Source organism: Diplotaxodon limnothrissa, linkage group LG13 (genome assembly GCF_057381915.1).
Source record: "Diplotaxodon limnothrissa isolate DT_005_m linkage group LG13, D_limnothrissa_male_GT1.1, whole genome shotgun sequence".
Taxonomy (NCBI): domain Eukaryota; kingdom Metazoa; phylum Chordata; class Actinopteri; order Cichliformes; family Cichlidae; genus Diplotaxodon; species Diplotaxodon limnothrissa.
Window position 1 is genome coordinate 8782179 of NC_140608.1, and position 12779 is coordinate 8794957.

The following is a 12779-nucleotide window of genomic DNA, read 5'->3' on the forward strand; positions in this document are numbered from 1 at the left end:
TCTATTTATTTACTGTAATTCTAGCAGTACCTGCCTTTTTCTTTCACCTAACAGACCCAATTGCTCGCAAATGCTTGTCAGTGTTTTAAGAAACAACAATCCTGGCTCTTATAGTAACATTTTAGAGCGGAGCGCCAGTGCTTCCAGCTGTAAATAACTCACACTTTTTTCTTGTCTTTTTTTTTTCCACAGAAAGCAAAGTTGGGTAAGAAGATCTGAAGCAGACAATGGAAAATTATCATCACCTAGCCTATTGCACAAGCTGTGTTTGTACAATCTGACACGAGTCATCAGTCATTTTTAGCGTTTATTTGCTCCCAGTATTTGTTTTCAATTGGTTTAGGGCTGTCGAGTGTGAGCTGGTTCAAAGTGTATCGTTTAAACTTGGGATTAAAGCTAATGTCCTTACCCACCATTTCACAAAATGAAACGAGTCTGTGTTATAAAAAGGCATCCCTAAGCTGATTACTGAATTCAAGTTGCATGAAAATTTGCTATAAATACTTGGTGTTCTTTTTCTGTTTTGTTTTTTGGTGACACTATGTTCAAGCTTTATCAGTATACATAATATGTAGCCATTTTTTATTGCTGTTTCCAACCCTCAGTTTCTAGAAAAACCATTAACACGTTGTTCACATCTCCCTTGATGGTGAAAAGCACAGGATTTTATAATATTTCTATATGGTGCCTTATTGCATAGTGGAGACTTTAAATGAGTTGAACAAAGCTTATTTTTGAGATGCATCAATTGTGATTCAATGATACCTACAAGGAAGAAAAGTCTGTTTACATGGCCTGAAAAATAACTAATTTACTCCTTTCAAGATTTTCATCTGGTGCGTTTCAACTGCGAATTCTACGTGTTTTACATACAGCACCTCATCTTTTAGTGTTTTTTATTTAAATGGTCATGTCTTTCTAAGTCATGTGATCTGATAAATCCCCACTATTGTTCTTTTCAACATTAATGTAAATATGCTTTCTTTCAAGCAAAATCCTATGCAGATAGTTTTACCTTTTGTGTTATGTGAAAGAGTGTGAATATCCATTGGCTAAATCAGCAGTAGAATCATGTGATGTGGTTTTAATGTACAATACCAGCACTGTGTTTTGACTGAATACATCTGACCATTAAAAATAATATAAATATATATTTATTGAATAAAAGACATTACCCTGATTTTTGTGATAAAAATTCTGTTATTGGTGATCAATTTCTGTTTATCATATGGCAAATTATATGCACACTACACATCACTTTGTTTTATATGAAATAGATTTAATATATTTTTACATACTTAAAACACACGTGTATATATTGTATACATTGCATTGCAACTCCATTACACATGCTGCAGTTTTTTTTTTCTTTATTTTTTGTCTCCTGGCTAGTATATTTGTGGAAAATGTACAGTATACAATCAGGTTTGTATCCAAGCAGGTGGATGGTGTGAATTGTTTCATCTTTTCTTTGACATCATCATGTTAATACAAAACAAAAAGGGTAACAGAATACTTGTGAAACACGACAACAAAAAAGATACTGACAAGCTGTCTAAGATTGTAGAACCACCTATAGATACACATTTTACAAAGACTGTTTTAATTGGTTGCACTAATTATACAGTTGGACATTACTTTAATGCACTTCCTTTTGCTTGGCCATCCTCAGTGTCCATAATGTTCTGTCATTTTTAAGAGGTACTTTCTTGACTCCTTTAGGTAGATGTGATATTTTTGAAATGCTACAACTAAAAAAATGTCCATTGTTAAACACCAACAGCTTTATTATCACTGTCTCTACACAGCCACTTGATTTATTCTTTTTTTTTTTTCCTTTTTAACCGCACTGGCATATGAACATGGCTGCTACTCTCTAATTAAATCATTGTTGAGCTTTTGTGTATTTCTAGTTCCATGTTTCATTTTGTTGCAAGACAAGCCATTCTTTGTACAACACGATGCAGAACAGTTCCTCTTGAAGCCAGTCCTTGTTTGGCTAAGTTTGTGAATTTCTGCCTCTGACAGCACATAAATGATGTCATTCCAAATTCGAAAGACCTTTAAGTCCCCCTTCACAGTTTCCCATGGCCGCTCACATCCACAGACATGCAGCGACACTGTTTGACTCTCTGCACCTTGCGGTGTCTGAAAGGGGGCTGCAGGTCTGGGCAGTCTAGCTGCACTGTGAGCTGTGTGATGCGATGTGGCCTACAGAAGGAGCAGGACTGAAATGGCTCCTGGGCTTTGTTGTGGTTTTTTCTTCCCGAGCCTGAGGTTTGGCCTCGACTCTGTCCCTGACTCGAGCTTGGACCCATATGCCGTGGTATGTAGAATGAGTTACACTGGCCATAGCAAAAACGGTTGACCACAGTGCGGCTGCGGCAGCCCTCCTCACTGATTGTCTGACGAAGAGGTTGGGTCTTGCACCAGTCTCTGCGGAGGTAACGGCGCTCTGTCACAACCAAGGCTTCCCGGCTAGAGGATAGCACCTCTGGTTTCTGCTGAAGCAATCGATGGTGACGGTCCGCAGACAGGTTTCCTTTGGACTTGTATGGAGATGGGATGGCTCCCTGAGGACGGGACTTTTTGGTCTCTGCAGTGATGCAGAGCACCCCAGCCAGTATGACAGGGATAGTTATTCTCCACAGCATTCTGCAAAGAGAGATACATTACTATACAATGTAGCGAATAGACGGAGAAAGACATCTGCACAAACAGAATCTGGACATTTACACTAAAGCTGGTGTAACACGTTTAGGTAGTATGAGATGAAACATGACAGTCACACAAATGCTTACATGATACTAATGTTGCCAATTATGCTTGCAACTGTGAGAATGCTCATTCCTGTTGAGCCACCTTTGCAGTTTAGCCTTCCAGGCATCATTGAGGAAATGAATCCATCACCAGGGCCCCCATTTGTCAGCATCTCTGTGTCATTACTTCTATTTGCTTTCCTCTCGGCTACGCAACTCTTCCAAAAATAAATAAAGCCCTGCCATCAAAGGATACACTTAAACACCCATAACGAGAAGGGGAAGTTGATTTTATTGGTCCCGTCGCTGGGTAAAATAATTAGGGCTTTGCTTACTTTAGTCATGAACTATGCCGCAGATATGTAAACAGGCATTAGAGAGGCCCATCTGCATGTTATTAGGGAAAGAGTCGGAGAGCCGTACAGTTCACTCATCTACTCTTTGGTGATATACGTGAAGAAAACTAAAGTGAGAGTGATTATGGGCCTATATTGTCCATAATCACCAGTGCCTTTTGTACAATGCCAGCACCATAGAGATGGTATGATCTGGAGAAATGATTCCTCTTTGAGTCAAAACGGAGTACGCGCCCGTGTGCAAGCTGTCAGTATTTGCGCCAGCACATTTTTGACCATCACTCAAGCATCTTTTCAGCAGATGTTGCTCTTGACAAGCATTGCATGACACCAACTTAGAAATTCTGACAGAGAACCAAACGGCCTCAAGGCCATTGGCTGCTACTATTCGCAGACTCTTCTTTGCTCTGCTCGTATGTTCTCTTTGTTCCTTTCCTGAACCTGCAACTCACTCTGACATGGAACAAATTACTTTATCATGATCCACTTTGTTTTTTGCCTTGTTTTTTTCTGCCCTTGACCCAGAGGTCATGGCAGCTCTGTCTGAGCAGCATGAGCACTCGAGTCTGTATATCACTGTCCCAGCAGCACTTGCCATAAGCTAGACAGCAGCTGTTAGTCCATCTACCAGATATAAAGTATGAATTTTTTTTTTATTAAAAAATAAATAAAGCCATACGTTGCAGTTAGTTAAGCACAGAAAATGGAGTGTACTGTTAATTTTTTTCTTGTTCAAATCTAATCTGATGAATTTTTTAAAGGGGTTTTTTTTTGTTATAGTTTGGTTTTGCTTTGCTTTTTTCTTAAGACATCTGTGTACAGTCTGCTAAGGAACTAGATCAATTATATGGCTGAAGTAACAATGTGTGTCCAGATGACACACATTTAAGCCAGTTCTTACACAGGAAATTATGATTTTGGCACCTAAATCATATCCAAATCGGGAACTGGACATCCAAATAATGTCTGTGGTTCTTCTAGAGATGTACATTTTTGCACACATACAGACCATATATATACTCCCCTACGCTCACCCACCATAAGGTTAGAATAACTAAAGTAAACAATCCCACTGTCTTTCCCCCACCTGCTCTATCAGAGAATATTGACCCCACTTCATCTTTTAGTGAACTACCTTCCACTTAAGGACAGTCTCATTTGTCTTTACCTGCTCCATCTTATTCCTGCTGACTGGGAGTTGAAGTGCACAAACCCCTGATCAGGGTCACATGCTCTGCTTTTGTGTCCAGGCTCTTGTTTTCCCATTTTCCCTCTATCAGTCTCTTATGTAGCGCCATGTGACTCCGGTGATCTACAGTCTGGATAGCTCTTGGGGCTGGGGAGGGATGACCTGACTGACTGTGTACACAGGGCATGACAAATGACCTATACAGTCAGCAACTGCGCTTCCTCTCCACCCCCAAACTCAGCTGGTGTTAGAGTAGTGGCCCTGCTGAGCTATACCCATCAATCTCTCTGCAAGACAAATTGTGGTTTTGGGGTAACGATTCAGGGGCTTTTGGGGGAGTCTGAGGTAGATGGTTAGTGGTTGGGGATAGAAGATGGGGGGGGAAAGAGGGGGTTGCAGACTCGTTGGGGTTTCTGGACTCATGACACACCGGGAAACAAAACCAACACTACTTGGGGTTCATGAAAAATATAACTTCATCCCTCCTTGTGAGCTTTTTCTTTCTTTTTTTGTCACTCTTGTGATTTTTATTCTTGGACACACAGCACCGATCATCACACAGTCCTAGAGGCAGGAGGCGACTGTGGTTTTGAGTGTTAATGCTGGGACAGAACTGAGCACAACCTTTGTGTCTGCTAAACACTAATATTGTCCACAAACACAGCTTTATGTTTTACCAGAACCACAAATACTTTGAATATGCTTCACTGAACTGTGGCAGACCTTGGTTCCAAAATTCAAACCTCTAATGAAATTACAAATGCCAGACACAAATACCAGAGAGACTGCTGAGCTAGACACAAGCTTTTTGGAAAACAGCTATTATCATCAGTGGGAACTTGTTATGTTTTGTTTTTCAGAATGGCATGATAATACCATGGTAATGTTTTCTGTCTGGATAACAATGGGCCTTTTTTTTTCAAATCTTGAAGTCAAATGAAAAACAAAATTATTCATGAAAATCGCCAGCCTGGCAGCTAAATATCTGAAGATTTCAAATATCCAGTTGTTAAATAATTGAATAAAGAAAGGAGAATCCTTTCCAAGGCTTTCAAATTTGTACACACAGATGTACTTCCACTAAACCATGCGAAACATCTTCCCAGCACGTCTTCAAAGGCAGGTTAAAACAAACAAAACCTGATGCCTCAATTATTGGTGCGTCAGAAAGTCTCATACATAGACTGGTAAGTGCAGTTAATTACAGTAGAACTGCATTTAATTCACCGTGCAGCTCAAACCTCAAACACACACGGGTAGCCACACACGCACACGCGCACGCATATGCACCCATGTGTGGCCACACATGTGTGTGTAATCACACACACAGAGACACACATACAGAGTCAAACGCACATACACAGGATGCAAAGAGAGAGAGAGAAAAAGGGAAAGAGAGGTAAATTAAATGTTTTCACTCGGAGCCAATTACACAAAGAGGAACCATGTCATTATCTGCATTTGCGGATTGCATTTTCCCAAACTACGCTTCACTGTTGGTTCATTAACAGCTGGGGGTTGGGGGGCTCTTTTTAGGGGCTTTGCTGTGTAAATGTGTCTAACGCCAACATCGCCAGGAAGCCGCTTTAGGCAGTTCGGGTAGCCATTTGTCACCACAATCCGTCTTGATAATGACTAGCAGCCCAGATATAATGCTTTCCAAGCTAAGTACTGGCAAGAATGTAAGACAACTTCTTCGCCTCAGCAACATAAAGTGCTTTAGTGGGGATGAAGGCCAATTAGAAATCCTGTGATAGTACACTAGTTGTCACTGCAGACGTTATAAGCTACAGCGATTAACACCACCTTCCATTTACACTTAAACAAAATGTTTTTCTCCTTTTGTTTCCTCTTTAATAGCTTTGTTTCACATTCTTACATTTATAATCTGTGTCAGCTTGTTTAAGGTATTTCAAGCTGGAAAACTTTATTATATTTTTATGATATATGAAATAAAAGTATTCTTTATCCAATGAGCACCACTTTAGGATCTTCACTAGGATGTAAGTTCTCTGACTTTGAGCAATGTTTGGTGAGTTACTGTGGCCTGCTACACCAGAAGGCCACTGTGTAATAGGATGGTTACTCTTGAAGACTCTCATGATTTGTTGGCATATCAAAGTTTGCTTTCAACTGAAAAATGTGCCACAACAGGCCAAAACTGCAGTTTTACTCCACAGTTTTAATTCACGTTCCTCAGCATCAGCGGGAAGTTCCTGTTTACATATAATAAGTGCAAACTTGACACGTTAACCGTGTTACTAAAGTTTGCTATCAAATGCCAGTGCTACTATCTCCAGAGACTCACAATGACGTGGTTTCTGTTGCTTAAGAAATTACAATGTGTCTGTGTGCTAAATCCTCTTTGACATCAGAGCAGATTGTACAAGGTGGTGCAGTCACCAGAGCCGTAAGCAGGATCAGAAGGCAAACTCCCCACCATTCCCCGCACGCATACTGTAGGGACACGCACACACATGCACACATATGTTCTCAAACCAACTTGGAGAGGTATCAGCGCACACAACACAAAGAGAACACGTAAGGGAATATAAACTTGTGCAACTGAACAGGGAGGAAAAGAAAAGAGTAGAGATTATTCAGCACCCACAGGCTATTGTAGTAACATAAATGGTCTTACTACACATAGTGTTCATTAAGATCATTATGTCTCAGTCTCATATTCACTGGAAAGGCTAAACTGCCTCTTAAGCTCACTAAGAAGAAAAGTACAACAGGCTGTCATCACTCACTAATTCTCTCACTCACAACACTAATTACTTGGAACCTCCAGCCACTAATTATAGTAATTTAGCAGACACTTTTATCCAGAACACCTTTCAACGCCTTGAAGGTGTATATTTTTACAATGGGTGGCCCCAGTGGGAATCAAACCATCAGTGCTGGGACATTATACTAAATAGCTGTACAACTACCGCCGTTCCAATTACATGGTTCTGCACTTAGTCACTCAGAGACGCACTGAGTCAGTCAGTCAGAAACTCACGTGGGATATGATGAACCAGCACTCAGACAGTTTCTCTTCTCTCTGGGAAATCCAAACGCTAGACTACATGGCGCGTTCACGTACACGGTCACATTTCCTCTTATGTGCTGCAAAGCTGTGCGCCTTTAAATAACGTATCATTATATTTCCGTGTAAAACGGACATTACAATGGGATACCATAGCTGCCCGTGTGTATTATCTAATATCGAAAACTTTCTTGAACTTAATGTTAATAATTTCAAATTAGTGCAAGCCATGCGTTATGAAAGATTATATGTAAAATCATCTGCTGAAGCGCTTTTTTGAGTCTTGAGGCATTCAATATGGTATAAAGTCAGTGCTATCGAAATGTAATGTATGGTTCGCATACCTTTTTATGTGTGCAGCGGGACAGTGATGTGTCGACGATGCATTCAAGGGAGATCGTCCACCTTCAGTGGTCCTTGCGTCCGCTTCCAAGTTTCGGTTTCCATGGCAACATAATCTGCGGTATCCTCAGGCTTGTTCTTGCTCCTCTTCTTCCCTTCTTAAAGTTTGGGACGTGCTCAGTTTCCCATCCTCTTGGGCAACGTCTTTCTCTCTGAGTCTAATGTTCTCTTTTTGGCTTTTAGATTAAGAAAATAAGCTCCAGACTGCAGTCACAGTAAGCCCATATCTTAGTGTCGTGGAGACTGTCTGCAGTCTGTCTTTGAGCGTGTTTGAGTCACTGTAAAGCCTGCCTTAGTTTGAATCCCCACCACCCCTTTCCCTCCTCAAGAATGGGAGGGTTTTTCCTATTGGTCCTTGCTATTGTGTGAATCAAATCAAGCTTCATTTCTTTCACTTACATCTAGGAGAGACAGGCTGTTTATTTCTGTCTGCCCTTTAATATTCTGAATATATATATATATATATATATATATATATATATATATATATATATATATATATATATATATATATGAATCCCTACTCATCCATAATAGGCAAATCTAAGATGACAGATTTTGCCTTATCTTATTTTTCCATCGTAAGTTTTCATTTCCTCACCTTGAATTTGACAGTTAATGGCACTTTACTTTTAAGGAAGTGGATGAGATTTGGAAAGTGGATAAGAGAAACAATGGTTGCCTAAAACCCCCTAAATTATCCTTTCTTATTGGCAAATCACCACATCAAAACGAAACCCGTAACCTCCAATCCATAAATCATCTGTGCATGCACTAACAGCATGCTTTGAAAAAAAAATGCCACGGTTCACATTCCTTGATGCAACCGAGACAATGATGTTTGTCTCTTTTGCGGCTCTGGCTATGCTGACCACTGGGCACAAAGACTGAAAACTCTGACTGTCACTTCTGCCATCAAAGAGCTGAAACATCAACAGACCGTGCAAAACCTCAGATGGGCAGAGTTTGAACAATAACCCTTTCAGCAAACCGGAGGATGATGACACTTTTGCATGACAAAACTCCATTTGTCTGCAGAGTACCGTAGCTCATTTTGCTGATCTGTGTTGAAAACTGTTGTTTTTTTTAACCGATGGGAAATAGTTTACCCCCATCTAGTGGCAGAAAACAAAAGTGCATAAACCCGTTGGATTATATTAAAACTGATGAATATTTGAATGAATGAATATTTAATTCTAAAATTGTGTGTATACAGGAAAAGAAAAAATCAGACCTAGGCCATATTAACAGATAGAGGGCCAACTTTAATAATACAAGTAAGTAAAAGTGTCTTTAAATATGGTATAAAAATAAATGCAGGAGAGAATAACAAAGAATTATGTTCTACGCAAGACAGGAGACAGCATTTTTTTATGTAAATCTGAATGTGACTTTACAGGAGCAATGAAAATCATATGTGCTAGTTATTTGTAGTGCAATAAAATAATGCAAAGCAAAAATAAATGCACCATAAATAATAATATTAATCATAATATATATATGTATATATATATTGTATATTCATTCTGCACAACACTTCCCATAGCGTGACAAAGTATCTGTGATCTCAGATCATGTAAAGCAATGACATTGGTTAGATTTATCAGTTTAAGCTGTCATTTTATATTTTTCTACATTTTTTTCTTTTGTTTTTTGTTTTTTTTTCTCTCTGACATCATTTGTTTCAGCTGGAAGTGAGAGACAGGAGGGAGGTTCCGATCCAGCATTTATGATGGAAAGAACTGGAACACTGGGTATAACTTTCTTCAGTGTCATTTTTTTATTTTTTCATCTTGACTGTCTGTCAGTGTCCCCTCAAGTCCAGCAGTGCCTCCTTTCTGAGAATACTGGAAATATATCAGGTATTGAAAGTGGAGAGAGAAGAAGGAACATCCCCTCCATGGACATGCAACATCCTGTGGACAACAGATGAACAGAAGGCTTGGCTCATCATCCGGCTGGGCCAAGAGCAGATGACAGACAATGAGGATGAAGAGATGAAATGGTTCCCCTCTCCATGTCCCAGAGAGAGAGAGAGAGAGAGTTGGCATTGATTTTAGCATGATGGCACACAACTGGTCAACCTCTTGGATGCCAGTGGTTTCCCCTGCGCTGGGAGAAGAGATAAGAAGACAGAAAAGAATGAAAATAGGGAATAAGGTGGAAGAAGGGAAGAAGAAATACACAGTATTTTAACAACACACTTAGTGCAGGAATTGCACATTTTGTATTACATTCAATGGTAGAATTTAGCACAACATTTAAGTAGAGTAGCAATCACAACATGCTGACAAGAATTAAATAACAACAACCAAATGTAGTACATGAAGATGATATGGTATCATTGGACATTACCTGGGAGTAAGACCCTTCAGAATAAGTTCTTACTTTTCTGTTGAGACAAAAAAAAAAACACATATTTGAGGTGACTTTAGTTTGTGGATTCATAGGTCACTAAACAAATTACACATATGTAAGAATCGCTAGATCAACAAAATATGCAGGCTTCGTTTAATTTTAGCTGGCATAAAAAAGAATATTCTGCCATCATGTAAAACATACTACTTTCACATCATAGTCAATCAAAAAGAAGAACTAACACAACATACGCCCCAAAATTGATGTAGGTTTAACAGTTTTTTCTTTTAAAAAAAAAAACATTAATACAATACTGAAATTTTATTTGCCAGATAGATGGGCTGATAAAGAGTAGGAGGTGTGAGACAGGGTAGGTTTTTAACCACGTGGATGCGCTTGTGTAATGCTGAAATATTCTGCATGGTATGACATCCCATTTTTCTGTATTCATAAGAGTTTCTACAAGCCTGACAAGAGTCCTGATCAGCTCCTCCATCAAATACACCTGAAAGAGACTCCATTAATATATTGTACAAATCCGCTTTGCCTGTTATTGTTTGCAGCGGTCCGATTTTATTTGCAACTTTTTTTGGTTTGAACTGGTTTGCACTTTGGTTTGGGAGACATAGACTTAACAACTGAATTTAACATCATTTTGTCTAAAAACAAATATGTAATTTCAAGAAGCTACTTGGAGTCTGAAATGCACCAGGCTGCTAAAGCAATAAGGCATGGGAAATCCAAATCCACTGTGATTCCTGTATTGTTCCAAATCTGTCTGCTGCTGAGTTAACTTTACTGTGATAAGTCAATAACAATATAATTGTCAATTTCTTGATTTTTGTCCCTTAGTGAACAAATAAATATCAACATTACTCCTGTAGCAGAATACACTGTATGATACTACAGGTAAGTGTAAAAGCAAGTTGCAGACTTGTTTTTATGCAAGGGGATTACTGGGAATGGGATAAAATGTAATTTAACAGACTTTGAAAAGGTGTGACTTTGGTTGCTAGAAGGGCTTATTTCAGCATCAGCAAGTCAGCAGAGTCAGTTCAAATCCAAATAGAGTGTCACGTAATGTCATCTACATGTACTTCTCTCATCTTATTTTCTCACTAACTAATTTATCAAATGTTTTTAGCCAAGCTTTATGGTTTATTTGATTTTGTTACCTTCTTCTTGGCCTGTAGTAATTCCTGGTAGGCACTGGAACGGATGAAACGGCTGTAAGAATCACTCTTCATCAACTTGTAGATGTGTTCCTGGTGAAGAAACACATAATGTGAGAATGATGAACAAAAGCACGAGTATGAAGTCAGACACAAATAACACTTGTACTAAAACCAAATCAAAAAAAATCTTTCACTGATCCCCAAGACTGTGGTTTGTAAACTGCTAAGAGTAAATATCTCATTGGTCTGTCAGGTACACTCAGCACTAGTTTGATCACTGTCCAAGTCCCAGTGACAGGCTGAATGTTCCTATTCCTCTCTACATTGTGCAACACAAACTAAACAGCCGTGGCTATTATTTAACATCTCTTCATCATTTCCTTTTGGGCAACCATTCACCTGTGCATCCTCGAAGGCGTAGCGTCCAGGATCTTTGACATTCTGGGTGGTTTTGTCGTAGCTCTTTGAATCCACATTGATGGCACTGGGTGCCCCTGGGGCCAAAAACTCTTGCCAGATCTCCTGGACTCTGGTTGGAACTTCTCTAATTGGACGCTTCTTTAGTTCCTGGACTGCTAGCCAGAATCTGCAAACCAAAGTCACAACTACTTCAAACCAATGAAGGGATAATTACTCGCAGTCCACATCAATTCCACAATGGACTAATTTTGCATGCTGTCCGTTGTGACCGCGGACAACTGAGCCTGGTCAACTAATTTTGTTTTATTGGACTATTGGCAGATATTAGCTTGTGATAGATCGGTTTGTATCAGTGTGTATTTCGTCAGATATGCAGTGACAATTTTTTACTTATTTGTTTGCTTTTTTTTAAAGTATTACTGAGTTATGAATTAAGGAATACAGGGCAAGAAATCATCCTTGGGGTAATTTAAAAATGTGTCATTGGACCGTCTCAGAAAGTCATTGTTTGCAATAGAAGCAGATGAGTATGCAACTCAGCTGACCAAATGCTCATGTGGAGTCAAATGGTATTTTAACTCGAGACCCTAATTTGGCGTAATGTGCACTAGGTTGTCAGATGATTAAAACCATGACATCTGCAGCTTTTGGTATCTAGGCATTAGTTTAAAAAAATCATCTTCAATAATAAGTTGGTAATTCCTTTGAGGGCACCCCTTTTCCAGTTTTTACCTTTTATATTAATGAATTTGCTCCATCATTCTGTCATCACACAAAAGAAAGAAAATGTAACACGTGTTAAGGAATGTGACTGGACTATAATGGATTTCTGAACTTTCCGGGGAGACTTCAACAGAGACAGATTGTAAAAGTGGAAATTATATCAGCAGGAAACCATTTTAATTTAAAAACCCCAGGTGGATAGAGGTTAAAATATTTATGAATGACAGTGCTTGCGTGCTTGCTAGTGGTGGACGTGTTAATTTCCAGGAGAGTAAAAACTGAGAGTTTAATTAAACTGACCTAATTATTAACTTTGGGCAGCAACAAATCAAGCATGTAGGGAGCAAAGGAGCCACTCTGCAC

At 39.2% G+C, this 12779-nt stretch overlaps 3 protein-coding genes across 4 annotated transcripts in view; 1 reads left to right on the top strand and 2 right to left on the bottom strand.

Annotated features, from left to right (window-relative positions):
* The window catches only part of fmn2a (formin 2a), a 39009-nt gene extending 38790 nt beyond the window's left edge, over positions 1 to 219 (top strand). For both annotated transcript variants that reach the window (XM_085369115.1, XM_085369116.1), the window contains exon 18: positions 193 to 219. In XM_085369115.1, coding sequence (XP_085225241.1) covers positions 193 to 219 — 27 coding nt within the window. The remainder of the gene's footprint in view (positions 1 to 192) is intronic.
* Positions 220 to 2075: 1856 nt separating this feature from the next.
* On the bottom strand, positions 2076 to 2657 carry grem2a (gremlin 2, DAN family BMP antagonist a). Its single transcript, XM_085369117.1, has one exon. It carries the CDS (start codon positions 2652 to 2654, stop codon positions 2076 to 2078), a length of 579 nt encoding a protein of 192 aa, XP_085225243.1. The 5' UTR covers positions 2655 to 2657.
* A 7454-nt stretch (positions 2658 to 10111) lies between these two features.
* Positions 10112 to 12779, bottom strand: part of rgs7a (regulator of G protein signaling 7a) — a 52956-nt gene continuing 50288 nt past the window's right edge. Inside the window, exons 14-16 of the mRNA XM_085369118.1 lie at positions 11673 to 11859; positions 11274 to 11363; positions 10112 to 10132 (exon numbers count right to left, since the gene is read on the bottom strand). Coding sequence (XP_085225244.1) covers positions 10112 to 10132; positions 11274 to 11363; positions 11673 to 11859 — 298 coding nt within the window. The remainder of the gene's footprint in view (positions 10133 to 11273; positions 11364 to 11672; positions 11860 to 12779) is intronic.